The 13,661-nt window shown below is 37.5% G+C and overlaps 4 protein-coding genes across 4 annotated transcripts; 3 read left to right on the top strand and 1 right to left on the bottom strand.

Moving 5' to 3' along the window:
• Positions 1–379: 379 nt before the first annotated feature.
• On the bottom strand, positions 380–5,234 carry AT4G32160 (Phox (PX) domain-containing protein). Its single transcript, NM_119368.3, has 10 exons — positions 4,511–5,234; positions 3,990–4,100; positions 3,607–3,705; positions 3,411–3,497; positions 3,051–3,159; positions 2,170–2,963; positions 1,888–2,052; positions 1,546–1,788; positions 1,221–1,427; positions 380–1,030 (listed from the first exon to the last, which is right to left on the bottom strand). The coding sequence occupies exons 1-10, from the start codon at positions 4,601–4,603 to the stop codon at positions 767–769; spliced, it is 2,172 nt and encodes a 723-aa protein (NP_567888.2). The 5' UTR covers positions 4,604–5,234; the 3' UTR covers positions 380–766.
• Positions 5,235–5,732: 498 nt separating this feature from the next.
• On the top strand, positions 5,733–7,680 carry VAMP711 (vesicle-associated membrane protein 711). The gene is made up of 4 exons (NM_119367.3): positions 5,733–6,224; positions 6,487–6,677; positions 6,797–6,960; positions 7,165–7,680. The coding sequence occupies exons 1-4, from the start codon at positions 6,008–6,010 to the stop codon at positions 7,250–7,252; spliced, it is 660 nt and encodes a 219-aa protein (NP_194942.1). The 5' UTR covers positions 5,733–6,007; the 3' UTR covers positions 7,253–7,680.
• A 442-nt stretch (positions 7,681–8,122) lies between these two features.
• AT4G32140 (EamA-like transporter family) lies at positions 8,123–10,871 on the top strand. The gene is made up of 8 exons (NM_119366.4): positions 8,123–8,544; positions 8,765–9,160; positions 9,268–9,485; positions 9,671–9,741; positions 9,838–9,939; positions 10,056–10,173; positions 10,339–10,474; positions 10,560–10,871. The coding sequence occupies exons 1-8, from the start codon at positions 8,464–8,466 to the stop codon at positions 10,620–10,622; spliced, it is 1,185 nt and encodes a 394-aa protein (NP_194941.1). The 5' UTR covers positions 8,123–8,463; the 3' UTR covers positions 10,623–10,871.
• A 92-nt stretch (positions 10,872–10,963) lies between these two features.
• On the top strand, positions 10,964–13,634 carry AT4G32130 (ER membrane protein complex subunit-like protein (DUF2012)). The gene is made up of 7 exons (NM_119365.5): positions 10,964–11,267; positions 11,601–11,647; positions 12,169–12,268; positions 12,497–12,560; positions 12,647–12,763; positions 12,863–12,971; positions 13,229–13,634. The coding sequence occupies exons 1-7, from the start codon at positions 11,182–11,184 to the stop codon at positions 13,312–13,314; spliced, it is 609 nt and encodes a 202-aa protein (NP_194940.2). The 5' UTR covers positions 10,964–11,181; the 3' UTR covers positions 13,315–13,634.
• The last annotated feature ends 27 nt before the right edge of the window (positions 13,635–13,661 follow it).

Below are 13,661 nucleotides of genomic sequence, written 5' to 3'. Positions count from 1 at the left end.
CGTTATATGCACAAACTGCAAAGCACGTTTAATGCATGTATATCATCAAATTAGAAACTTGTATTAAATTGCCAATGACACCTAACTTTTTATTTTTGTGATAATACACCTAAGTGTTTCAATAATTTGAAAACTGTTATAATTGCCCCTTGTAACTTTATCAACTAATCAAAACTTATTGAAACCATTAGAGAATGAGCTGGATTCACGCACATAGACTTTTGAGTGTGCTCTATGAGCGCTAAAGGAAATGTCATTAACTTCTTCATCCTGTCCAAAGATGATGATAAAGGTTTTTAGCATTTAATATTCTCTATCTAGTTTCAGTTTTCTTCCCTCAAAATTGCTTGCTATAAAGAAATGTCTGAAATACCTGGAGAAAGAAGCCACAAATTCTGCTTCAAGAAAGAAACATGCTTTATACTTGAGGACAATGATGATCAATTGACACAATTTGTATAACCTAAATCCTTACAATTCCAACTTTGTTTGCAAGAACTGAGTTCGGATCACAATAAATATATGCAACAGAGTGCAATACAATTATACAACAAACATACTTAATACACATCTTTTTGCCTTATGTACTCTCAAAAGGGTGGTGTCACGTGTGTGTATATATATCGATTACACAACACTCAGCTTCAACTAATTTGCTCCTCCAAGAGACCAACCGTTTTGTATTATAAAGCGACCAGTCCTTTGCTTATAGAGAAAAAAAAATGGCAGTCTATTCTCAGGTCAAAGCGACTATTATTATTATTACCTATCTCTTCAATGTTTCTCTTGATGCTTCATCTTTCTCATCACTATTTTCCTCATTCACATCTTCAGTGGTCTTTACGTCTTTTTGGAGAGCACGGAGCATTGCAGAGTTCACCTGTTTTCTCAATTTCGCATTCTCAACAAAAATGTTTGCCAGTATCTTCCTCAGCTCGTCCTCCATAATTCTTGTTTCAGTATCCATGCTGAGAGTTTTATCGATGTCTTCAGCAGCAGCATTTTCGTCAAACCCAGAAAGTAGCTGAGCCTGAAAATGGTCTAAATCGTTAAAACTTGTAAAATGCACAACGTTACAGTTTTCATTAGTGCAGCGGAAACCTAACTATCCTACACTAATAAGTAATAAATAACTTCATCCTGATGGACATATCGTGAAAAGTAACTCTTATTAGAGGAAACTGATTTTAAATGGCAATAAAGCAGTGATGCAGCAATACCTCCTCAATTTGATCATCAGATATTGACAGTAAACGCAAAACGTCTGATATTGTAGTTGAGTCGTCGACAAAGTTACCGTTTCCATCCATTGACAAATTTAAGTTGTACTCTTTAAGCCGGTCGTGGAGAATTCTGCAGTCACTAAGCAGCTTCTTTCTAGCCGCAACTGTGTTCTCTAGTAGTTTTCTTTCCTCTTGGAGGAGTTTCTGAAAGTGTAACATGTTCCAGTCTCAGTTGTGTTGTCTCTTACGTGCATGATAAAAATCCACAATCCCAAGGTGCTGCCAAATAAGAGGATATAATAATACTATACGCAGAAATTACCTCGGCATTAGTTTTATCTGTCAAAGAGTGGGTTAGCTCTTTTTCTAATTCCACATGAGAACGCCTCAGAGATTTGACCTCTTTGACAAGAACTTTCATATCTGCTTTTGATTTTGCCTCTAATTCTTCATATCGCCTAGAGAGGTCCTCTAGTTGTTGTTTTCTGGCGTCCAACTCTTTCGACAAAACATGTTTCTCAGAAATAGTTGACTGTACAGTGGGTTCTGCATGTGAGCTCCCATCCTATTGAAATAATTTGCATCAGTATGTTTCTCTAGAAGAGAGAAATTATGTGCGATCTATGCGAAGCAGTTTGGTTGCAAAACTACTTTTAAATCATACCTCTCTAGATTTTAACTTCATTTCCATCTCGTAAGATTTTTGCCTAAGTTCTTCCATATCCCACTGCATCTGATTAAATCTTTCCCTCTCACTCATAATAGCTTGCTCCAAGTTCTCTTTGCTTCTCTGCTTCGTAGTTTCAAGTTCCCCTTCTAGATCATTAACCTGAGCAGTAAAACCAACATTACAACACTACCATTCGCTCCAAAGGAAAAAAGGATAAGATATCAAAAATGAGAGAAAAAAAAAAACAGAATTCATGACTACTTTTTTTTATTGTACCTTTTTGTTCAGGTAATCTTTCACAGCAATCTCTTGATTTAGCCGTGCTATAAGATCCTCCATATCTGTTTTTGCATTGACAAGTCTCTCATTTGTGGCTAACAGAATCCTGTTCAATTTATTACGCAGCTCCAGTGGAAGAACTATTTGTGCACTACCCTGCCTCTCCGGGTTACAAACAAGCCCAGTTCCAAGCGATACACCAGGACCTTGGCGTAGATCCAGGTGGCTATCCCTGCTTGAAATTAAGAGACCAGATGTTGATGTCTGACCGGTGTGTAAAGCAAACCTTTCAGCACTATCATTTCTGTCATGCATTACTGAGTGAGTTGATGGTTCTGGTTCAGAGAGAAGTCGTGAACCATTGTTAGCAAGAAATACGCCTTTTGAAGCATTTCCATTATACACATCCTTCCCTAGGATATTATTGACATATCTTGAGCGGACTTTATGTTTGGGAAAGTCTTCAAGTTGCTCTAGAATTGTTTCGCTCATTGAAAGCCCCTCGTCAATGTTGGACATGCTAAAGTTAACGAGCTTCTCTATTGGATTTGTTAAAGTTAAATCTTCATCCAGAGTTAGATCTTCCGTACCAATTTCAGAAATATCATCCTGTCCTACACTTGGTGATCCAACCTCAGATGTTTCATAAGCAGTATCACTGCCATAGTCAGATGTGAGAGTACTGCCACCAGCATGAAACAAGCTCAAACTTGGGTGAACCATAGGCGACGAACTTGTGCTACTTCTATCATTATTGGAATCAGAAGCATTCTGATCTACATCTTGGCATGCTGAAAAGCAATATCATGTTAGACTCTAATCACACATTACAGCATTGACCAATGCACGGCTTAAGTGTATACTGTAATATCTCATACCAGACCTAGCAGCAGCTTCTAGTTCAAGAAAGGATGCAACTACGACACTTCTTGCCAATTCTATATCAGATAATAGCTTTGTTATCCACTCCTCAAGAGAGCACCTTCTCTGCAACAAGATCAAAGCTATCACTTATGAAACAAATAGTTTGCACGAATAATTGTAACATTATTGTTGGGACATGCTTTCCGTATATTAATCCACCTGAAGTCTACCACTAATCTGCATAATTCGTACTTAATCTTGGTTGGACAAGATTTGGAGAAAGGGGAAATAATAGCACTAAATAGAAATATATTGAAAGTAACAGCAGTTACACAAGTGACCTCATTCAGTTAGCCTCAAGAAAAAATGCATACCTCTTCTAACACTGCTCTGCTTTTCATACGCAACAGCCCTTTGGGGGGAGCTGATGGGAAACCTTTTCTAGGAAATGTTCTTTTAAGCTGTAAGGAAAACATGAGTGTGCATATGCTGTCAATCACATTGCATTTAAAACATGAAGAAAAAATGAAGAGTTAGATCGGCCTATATTCAGGGAGAACAAAATCTTACATCCGTTAATAGCTTTAGAAAATCATTAAATCGTCTCAACACTCCTCGCATTGTGGTAATACCTTCAGGGGATTGCACACTTACCTGAACCCTGTAAAACTGTTCATCTAAAATGTTATATATGTAAGCAAGTTCAACTATATTGGAATAACGTATGACATGCACAGCAATAAAACTCTTCAGCAGCAAAAAAACAAAAAAAGGCACACTCCGCTAGATAATTAAGTTAGTCCAGGAACACAAATATATCACTGTTGATGTTGAATTTTATTGATCCGCAGACGTTCAAGATATGGTTGACATAACCAGTTCAGCTAATTTGCTACAAGTCGATAAACATTGAAATGCTCTTGCAAGAGATAAACACTGAAGAATTCAATTACCACAACAGGATCTGAATTTCTTGATTTTGGAAGGACAATCCACGAGGGTATTGTAACGCAATAACTCCATCCAGTTCGAGGGTCATGAGGCCAAACAGTATCTCTACCATTCTGCAGAAATAAACATAAATATCTCAAAATCTCCAACTTGTACATATATGGAATTCAATCGAGTAGAATGATACTTTATAGTCTGGAGCTATCCAAAGCTGCATAAATAAAGATTTAGCTACCCCTGATGTTAAACAAAAGATAAACTAACAATTCAATAGAGGGCAACAACAGAATTCACCAATTGTAGGAAATGACTTCTAATGCCTTATGTGGTGAGTCTACCATTGGACTTGCTGGTAACTACACTAGCTATCCCCATAGCTTGGGACTAATAACAAAGACATCCACATTTATCTCAAGTCCCATTAGAATAAAGCAGGCAACTGAAGAATTCTAGCACGGCACTTCCAAAAGGTAACGTGGTAAAGTCCAATAAAGTTCGAATTTTTGGCAACAAAAGAACTCACCCATTTGCGCGGTGGAGGACTCCAATCCATTCCTAATGGAAGCGGCGATGTTCCGTCATGCCTGTGCTTGGGCGGACTCCGTCTCTGCATCATCTCCACCAAACTTTACCTAAGTCTCTCTCTATCTCCAGCTCTCCGGAATCCGAATTTGATATTCCGATCAGAATCAATCGGAGACACGATCGAGTACTAATATCCCGATCGAGAAACCACAAATTACGAAATCTGAGCAAAAGATGATGGAAGAGTAAGCAGAGCGTAGGGTTTATGAAGATCGTCGTGAGATCGAGGAGAGAGAGAGAGGACACAGATGGAGGCAAAAGAAGGACCAGATGGCGTCTCTCAGGGTCTTCTCTGCCTCTGGGTTGAATTCCCACAGACCACGGTGATTAACGGCGGTGTTGTGACGTTTACTTTAACGGAAAAGCCGAGAAGAAACAACACGTGATTTGACGGAGGCGCGAAGCTTACCGTGTATATATGTGTATATGTCCCACTTTTTCCCGTGAGATTCGGTTTGGGTCGTGAACCACGTCTTGGTTTAGAGTTGGGAATTGGGATTTTATATCTGTTGTACATTTTGTAAGGCTTATCTCTGGCTATGTTTGGTTTAGGCTCAGCTCATTGGATGTCATTTTCATTTTTCTGCCTTTAATTTTCCTTTTTTTTTTTTGTCTTTGGCTAAAGTTAGTATATTATTCACTCATATCTTATTCAAACTCGAAACCCAATTTTGACCCAAATCGTTTCAAACCAGAAGGAAATAGACCGCTTTTTGGTTTTGTTTGGTACGTCACTACCACACTAAAAAAAAAAAAACTGATTTAATGATGATTTGAACACATCCCTACATTTTATCCTTCATATTCGTAAAAATTTACACTTTAAAATCACATCTTCTTCCACGGATAAATTACAATTATTCGATCTTTTTGCTCAGATTTCTCTATTTGTTTGAAACTGATAGAATTTGTTTGTTTTCTTTGTATTTCTTATAAGTTTGATATCAAACTAATTTAGCGTTAACCATTAATAATCCTTATAAAACAATTCACGGTACAATATTTTCGAAACTGAAGCAAATTGTTTTCTTTTCATATTTATATTTTTTACTTATTAGAACTAAATTAGTTCCGACAAAACAAAAAGAACTAACTTAGTTTTGCCCGTGATATTTTGACAAAATTTCATTTTGATCCTTATAATAATACAGTATTTTAAAAATAAATCAACGTAGCTATCCGAAATTAAATATTTGTAATCAGCGGAGGCGAAAAGGTCTCCAGCTCCAGCTAAACTCCAAGAGGAGAGAGAGAGAAAGAGATTCAATTATATGCAGAGAGAAAAAGAAGCCAATTGGTTCTCTCTCTCTCTCTCTCTCTCTCTGATTGATTGATCCAGCGATTCGTCTGGCTGGCTCGGTTTCCGCGGGAAAACCTTCTTCTTCGTTGACCTTACACGAGTTTTGTTGATTCGGCAGGGGGATCGACGACGGAGATGGCGATTCTGTACGCCCTCGTGGCTCGTGGCACGGTGGTTCTTTCTGAGTTCACCGCCACCTCTACGAATGCGAGCACCATCGCCAAACAGATCCTCGAGAAGGTCCCTGGAGACAACGACAGCAACGTCTCCTACTCTCAGGATCGTTACGTCTTCCACGTTAAACGCACCGATGGCCTCACCGTTCTCTGTATGGCCGAAGAAACCGCCGGAAGTACGTCCTCCCCTTTCTTTTACTTCTATGGCTAATTTTGAGGAAGTTTCCAACTTTGGTGACAGTGGAATTCAAAAGTCTAATCCTTTTTTGCTCTGAACGATCGCTCTGTTATTGAATTCGAGACCTTTGGTCTTATATTGTGATGTGAATGAATTTGATTTTTTTGGACATAACATCAACACAATTATATCCGAGAAGCTGTGCATTAGAGAGATGTGAATGTCTTTCTAACTCAAAAGTCAAAACTTTTTTATGTCAGGGAGAATTCCTTTTGCCTTTTTGGAGGATATTCACCAGAGATTCGTACGGACTTATGGCAGGGCTGTTCATACAGCACTAGCTTATGCAATGAATGAGGAATTCTCTAGAGTTCTCAGTCAGCAGATTGACTATTACTCTAATGATCCTAATGCCGATAGGATTAATCGTATTAAGGGTGAAATGAATCAGGTTTGATGAGTTTGTCTTACAAGTTCAGTCGGATTGTGAAGTTGTTTAGAGACATGGTTCTGAGTCTTGGCTTCACTGTTTGACAATACATCCTGGTTTTTCTTTTTGGTTTTGGATAGGTGCGGGGTGTCATGATAGAAAACATTGACAAAGTCCTAGATAGAGGTGAACGTTTGGAGCTTCTTGTCGATAAAACCGCCAATATGCAGGGGAATACATTCCGGTTCAGAAAGCAAGCTCGTCGTTTTAGAAGCAACGTCTGGTGGAGAAACTGCAAGCTCACGTATGTTTCCTAAAACCTTAGTAAACAATTTTCAGTATTATGATTGCAAGACTGTATACTAAAACTAGTTTTTGGCCTAAGAACACATTTAACTATAGCAAAAAGTACTTTAATCACCCCAAGTTCCACATTTGTAATGTCAAGTGAGAATTTTTTAAGAATCGAACATAGTTCCTAATTCCTAACCCTTTTTGTCTCTTGCAGGGTCCTCTTAATACTACTACTACTGGTGATCATATACATTGCAGTGGCCTTTCTCTGCCACGGACCTACTCTACCATCTTGCATTTAAGTGCATCTGTCTCTTAAGGAATCCATCCCGATTCTGCGCGTTGCCACGACTTTTTATCTCCTCATCTGATTGTAAACCTTGTGTTTTCCTGAGCATTTTCATGTGGCTTAAAAAGCTTATGTTTCCAACTCACGTATATGAAAAAGTATACTTATTTATAGAGCAATGTAAAAGCTCATTGCTTTGCGAAGTGTGTGAATCTTTGTTGACATCATGTTCTATAAATTACATACATAGTGGAAAAGTGAACAGGCTTGCTTTGTCTGATATGTTCATACAACTCTTTGAATCTTCATGTTCTTTGTTTATGTGACTTCCTCTCTCGTATATCCACACCAACTTCTGAAGTCGGCAGTTGAATGATCTTGTACGTCGTTGACCCTACAAATTCTTGTCATTTTACAATTGAAGCCATTTGTTGATCATAAATCGAATGTAAATATTAGAAAAGAAAGATAGGAGAACAAGATACAACAAGTGTCATAAATTGTCGTCCGAAAATAAAATATGGGTATCATCTCTAGTTAAGGCCAGACGCACCTCATTCACCAACTTGACATCTTGTCATGCCACCTAATAATAGCTAAATAAATTATAGTAGGTGGATTTAACCTTTTATTTATATAATAGCAGCATTTCAAATATAAAATTTTGTTTTTATCAACACCATGTTTACTAACTAAAAGGATGGAATTTATATCCATATATGATCAAAATACTAAAATGTTTGGTTGAACCAAAAAAAATAAAAAGCGTCGACTTTACGGTTTAAATATCGTTACAGAAAAAGAAGAAAAGAAAAGACGGCTACATCACGCTTACTAAAAATTCTACAGTCCAATTAAAGTCATAACAAAATTAATACTATATATTTATTAAAAAAAACATGATTATTTACTTTCCTTACAAAAAAAAACAAAAGTGTAAATATTTCCTGGTCTAACGCTTTCCCTCTGCGTGCCCCGTTCCTTCCCTCGCGGTTACTCTTCCGTTTTATGTTTTTTTTTCTGAGATGGTCAATTTTCCCGTCGTCTCTGAATTTTCCCTTTTTCTCTTCTTCACTCCACCGCCTTCCCCGAATCACTTCCTCTGCCTGATCTAATTCAATCTCCTTCCTAGCTCAAAGAAGTCAATTTACACGAGCAGATCTCTGCACTCAAAACTCCTGGATCTTCATTTCTGGGCTTCAATTTAGAGTTTTTTTATATTAAATGGGTTGGAGATACAAAGCTGGTCTGTTCTTGATTGGCACTGTTGTTATCATATGGGTCACCTCCGCTGAAGTTACTCAGGTATTCATTCATTGTCTCTTCAATTTTGTTTAAAGCTTTCATCTTTTGAGGTTATGGATGTTTCATTTGGATCTTATTCCATTAGGCTTGTTTTCAATCATGTTCTTCGAGCTTTGAATTAGCGGTTTGAGTTTGATGAATCAAATGGCAAATGCAAATTCAGATCTCTGTTTAAATGGTTTGATAATTTATTGAATGGTTTGACTTCAATTTTGACCAGGATATCTTTACAGCCTATAAGCAGCCATTTGCAGTCACATATCTTGGAGCTTCTCTTATGATTGTTTACCTTCCCGTTGCATTCCTCAAAGACTGGCTTTGTCGATATTTAGATCGACGCTCTTCCAAATCCAATAAAATTCCCGCTTTGACCGATGATTCCTCGGTTGAGCTCGGTTCTCCTTTGAGGCATAAAATCATTGAAATGGGACTTCAAGGGACTATAACTAAGAAAGATAGTGAGGAACACCTTTCATCCCATGAAGAAGAAGATGAGAGACCCTTGATCGGTAAAGTTAGAGAAGAAGTGCAGACTCTGAAACAGAGGAAAGAGATCACGACTAAGCAGATTGCAATGTACGGCCTTTACCTCGCACCAATTTGGTTTGTAACAGAGGTGAATTTTCTTTGATATGCTCGTTGTATTGTTTTGATGGTGGTGCCTGAAAGTGTCCTCTTTTAAACCTTGGTATTGATATTTGTTTGCTGTTTTTGATGATACAGTATCTGTCCAATGCTGCTCTTGCTCGTACAAGTGTGGCAAGTACTACTGTATTGTCTTCAACCTCGGGACTGTTTACTCTGTTCATTGGTGTATTTTTGGGCCAAGATACCTTGAACCTGTCGAAAGTAGTGGCTGTATTTGTCAGCATGGCTGGTGTGGTCATGACGACGCTAGGGAAAACTTGGGCTTCTGATGAGTCGCAATTAAATTCTTCACTGTAAGTTTTTCATCCTAATTCGTTCACCATGCATCTTTTTCTTATATGTATTCAAAAGCTCACCCTGGGCTGCGTTTTAAATTGATAGCTCAATTTGTCTCATTCTCATAGCATTTCTTGATTCCATGAGTTTTCCAGTTTCATCAACCATATTTTTTTAACGTACAGTTGATATTTGTGTTTAGCAACGGGGAACGATCCCTTATGGGAGATCTTTTTGGGCTTCTCTCTGCGGTCTCTTATGGACTTTTTACAGGTTAGAAATGATTAATCTTTAAAGGTTTAGAGTATTAGTGTGTTGGGGAGGATAACCTCATTGATGGCTTGTACCCTTCTGATATTGACAACACAGTGCTTCTTAAGAAGTTTGCCGGTGAAGAAGGAGAAGGGGTTGATGTCCAAAAGCTGTTTGGATACATAGGATTATTTACACTTGTTGCTCTCTGGTGGCTTGGTATACTAATATCTTCCATTCATTTTTACAAGTGTATCATCCGAGAAACATAACATATGAGACATGGAAAAGTTGACTCTTATTCAAAAAGTTTGTTTTTTGGTTGTATGTTTCAGTGTGGCCATTGACAGCATTAGGGATCGAACCAAAGTTTACCATACCACACTCTGTGAAAGTTGATGAAGTTGTCTTAGCCAACGGTTTCATCGGAAGTGTCCTCTCTGACTATTTTTGGTATGTTTTAATGATTTCAGCTATTACAAGATAAAGTGGACCCAACAAGCAATGTTGAGTTTAGCTACAAGTGTCTTGTTTATTGCTAGGCTAGATCCTATAAAGAGGTGTGTAATTACTTGTTTAGAAAATAACTTGGCTGTTTTGGTGCTTTTGCAACCAAAGGGCACTTTCTGTGGTGTGGACAACTCCGCTGGTAGCGACACTGGGCATGTCTCTCACAATTCCGCTTGCGATGGTTGCTGACATGATGATCCATGGTCGTCATTATTCAGCCATTTACATTCTTGGCTCTACTCAGGTAACTAAAACTTATATTCCATCAACAACAGAGAATGAATAATTTTTCCTGATGCTCAAGAATTAGCATTTGGTTTATTTTGCAGGTGTTTGCTGGATTCGTAATAGCTAACATATCGGATTTGTTCTCAAAGAAGCTTGGATTGTAGCACATATGATTCTTTTTTTTTGGTTGTTTTGTGGTATTTCTGGGTAGAAAATGTATCCTAGAAGATTCTTGGTTGGAATTGAAAGCTAAAAGGGAATTTTCCCTGTTTAATGGATGAAAGATAAGAATGTGATTACCAACGTTTTTGATTCCCATGTGCACGTCTTTGGAAAAAGAAAGTGCAAACCAGAGAGAGTTGTTGTCTGTTGAGCAAAGATGAGTGAAAGAAAAAATCAAATTCATGTTTGAACTAGCTCGTATACATGAAACCGAACTAATAACCTTGTTGGCATAGATAAAATATTTTTTTGATCTTTAAAACTCCATCAACCAATAACCTTACGTTGACAGATATGAAAAAAATTCTATGTTAATGTTGTTTTATTATTCTAAATTAAAAGCCAGTAATTGATAATTACGATTATTGGTTCAGAACGAACCTTCTTTCTGAGCCAGAAAGTTTAGTTCGCCTTGTTCTGTCTGTGTTTCTTCCTCTTCCCCTGAAATCGAACGATTTATAAAATCGTCGTCTGGCTTTCGACGATCTGCTGACGAAGACCATGGCGCCGATTTTCAGATCCACTTCCCTTATCGCTTTTTCTCTCTTCTTCTTCTTCTTTGCTTCCACTCTTCCGATCTCATCTGGGTAATCAATCCTCTATCTCCACAAATCCTCTATAGAGCTTGTTGACATAGAGCTTTAATTTTCATTCAGTCGTTGCTTTTCGTAGCTGCGATATCTTTTTAGCATTACCCTCTAAGTCTTCCCTCGTAGTTTAGTGATCTTGATATCGTTATCTCCAAGTTTTGGGGTTTGATAATAATTTGTGCAACGTTGATTTCAATTTGATCTACTTGTTTGACGAATTTACTACTTTAGCTGCTTATACATCCCAAGGATATTATTAAATTCTTGTCTTTGATTGAATTCAGCTGTTCAATTCATTCTTTCCTTTTCTTATCTGTTTGGTTTTTTCAGGTCTGAGGATAGTTACACGATCACGGGTAGAGTGAGGGTTCCAGCAAGTAGGTTTCACAATTCATTCTTTGTCTTTTCTCTCGAGAACTCAGTTTTTTTTTACTCAATTTTTGCTATGTTTTTGGTTTTATCAGTCAATTATCTGAAACCTCCGTTCATGGCACTGTTCTAAGGAAAAATACAATTATCTACAACTTATTTCTATTGGTCAATACTCAATAGCAGATTTATAGCTGTTATGCAACTTCCACTATGGGTGTGTTTGCTCTGTGTAATTAGTATGTCTTGTGATATTGATGTATATTTGTGGCTTAGATAGTTTCAGCAAGTGAGAAGTAGGTATTAGTAATTCCATGTATGAATTTGCTATGTAGTATGCCATCTCTATAAGTGGTAGACTGGCTAAAAGCAGTGTTTGCTTAAGAATATTAGCAAATACGTTTTGATATGTCTCTTGAGTACTTCATATTATTCTAATTACATGATACTTCAACCACCGTCTCGTATCCATTACGTAATAGCCTCACTACTCTTTTACTGCAAACTAATCTAAAAGTTATTATGGCAGGCACCGTGATTGGTCATGCAGCTAAATTCTCAAATATCAAAGTTATACTCAACGGTGGACAGCATGTTACTTTCCTCAGGCCGGATGGATACTTTACCTTGTATCCTACTGTTCCTTCTTCAAACAATATGTTCTTCTAGTTATTTACTCACGATATCTACTAATTGGTTTCTTACTCATCTTTCAAATTTGTCATCTCACACATCTGTAGCTTTTGGTATAATTTTTTTTAGATATAGTTGAGAAAACTTGACACCGTATTTTGTTGTGAGAACAATAGTATCAGTATTTTTGATCTTCGTTTTCCTTTACTTCTCTAATTTCAAAGCCACAAAGTGCCAGCGGGGACTCATCTGATTGAAGTTTATGCACTGGGCTACTTCTTCTCCCCAGTAAGATCTTTTAGTTGCAATATTCTATGAACTACATCTATTTTGAGAACTTGCTTCTCATCTGTCAATCAAATATTTTAAATTAGGTGCGAGTTGATGTTAGTGCTCGGCATCGTGGCAAGGTTCAAGCAACACTTACAGAAACCAGAAGGAGTCTTACTGAGCTGGTTTTGGAGCCATTGCGGGCAGAGCAATACTACGAGGTGAATACTTCATACTGTATCTTCTTCTATTTTGTATGTGTTAGTTTTAGCTATATGCGTCTTCCTCCTGTTTTCTGATCGATCATGTACTATTTGCAGATGCGAGAACCTTTCTCTGTAATGTCAATTGTGAAAAGTCCAATGGGTCTTATGGTGGGATTCATGGTCGTTGTCGTGTTCTTAATGCCTAAGTTGATGGAAAACATAGGTACACGTCTCTAAACTCTTCACTTGTATCCATGTATTGATAATGTTCATCATTAAACCGATTTGTGGGTCTCTCCCTCTCTAGTAGCAATCAATGCGACAGTAACCAACCTAACAGTGTACCTAATCTACTGAGGATTCTAGCAGTGCCTTGTTTTTTTATCATTTCATAAATCTCTTCAAGCTATTGCTGAATTGAAACCTAGCAAATTAGATGTAAATGGTTTGATGAGAATTGTTGGTATGTGTGATAAACAGATCCCGAGGAAATGAAGAGCGCACAAGAGCAGATGAGAAGCCAAGGAGTGCCTTCACTCACTAGCTTGTTACCCGCTAGCCGCTAAGCGTTAACCAACAGTCCAAGACTCAGGGGTTTTCACTTGTACCAGTTAAAAAATATTCCAGGATAGACTTGGAAGAAATCAGCGTCAAGCAAATTCCCCAAGCGATCTAACATTGGTTTATGCAAATGTTGGTTAGTGTAGAGAACTGTTATAGTGCAGAGACCTTTCAGACTGACCTAAAGAGAGATTTTATATTTTGATTTTATTGATGGTGAATGTTTTGCTCTTTTTGGTATGGAATGTTATGAATCCTTTAAGAAAGATACACGAATTCTACTATTCATTTCAGAAATAAATTTACAAAATCAAATTTCAATGCATGTATATTTTTTAAATCAAATTTCAAT

Source organism: Arabidopsis thaliana, chromosome 4 (assembly GCF_000001735.4).
Source record: "Arabidopsis thaliana chromosome 4, partial sequence".
NCBI classification, from domain to species: Eukaryota; Viridiplantae; Streptophyta; class Magnoliopsida; order Brassicales; family Brassicaceae; genus Arabidopsis; species Arabidopsis thaliana.
This window is presented reverse-complemented; position numbering and strand designations above follow the sequence as displayed.

Coding starts and splice junctions, on each gene's coding strand:
- AT4G32160 (NM_119368.3), bottom strand. CDS start 4,603: ATGATGCAGAGACGGAGTCCGCCCAAGCACAGGCATGACGGAACATCG. Junction 3,498..3,606: donor TTCTAAAGCTATTAACGGAT/GTAAGATTTTGT, acceptor TTTTCCTTACAG/CTTAAAAGAACATTTCCTAG. Junction 3,160..3,410: donor GCAGAGCAGTGTTAGAAGAG/GTATGCATTTTT, acceptor ATCTTGTTGCAG/AGAAGGTGCTCTCTTGAGGA.
- VAMP711 (NM_119367.3), top strand. CDS start 6,008: ATGGCGATTCTGTACGCCCTCGTGGCTCGTGGCACGGTGGTTCTTTCT. Junction 6,678..6,796: donor TTAAGGGTGAAATGAATCAG/GTTTGATGAGTT, acceptor GGTTTTGGATAG/GTGCGGGGTGTCATGATAGA. Junction 6,961..7,164: donor TGGAGAAACTGCAAGCTCAC/GTATGTTTCCTA, acceptor TGTCTCTTGCAG/GGTCCTCTTAATACTACTAC.
- AT4G32140 (NM_119366.4), top strand. CDS start 8,464: ATGGGTTGGAGATACAAAGCTGGTCTGTTCTTGATTGGCACTGTTGTT. Junction 8,545..8,764: donor CCTCCGCTGAAGTTACTCAG/GTATTCATTCAT, acceptor AATTTTGACCAG/GATATCTTTACAGCCTATAA. Junction 10,475..10,559: donor ACATTCTTGGCTCTACTCAG/GTAACTAAAACT, acceptor TTTATTTTGCAG/GTGTTTGCTGGATTCGTAAT.
- AT4G32130 (NM_119365.5), top strand. CDS start 11,182: ATGGCGCCGATTTTCAGATCCACTTCCCTTATCGCTTTTTCTCTCTTC. Junction 12,269..12,496: donor CCGGATGGATACTTTACCTT/GTATCCTACTGT, acceptor CTAATTTCAAAG/CCACAAAGTGCCAGCGGGGA. Junction 12,972..13,228: donor TAAGTTGATGGAAAACATAG/GTACACGTCTCT, acceptor TGTGATAAACAG/ATCCCGAGGAAATGAAGAGC.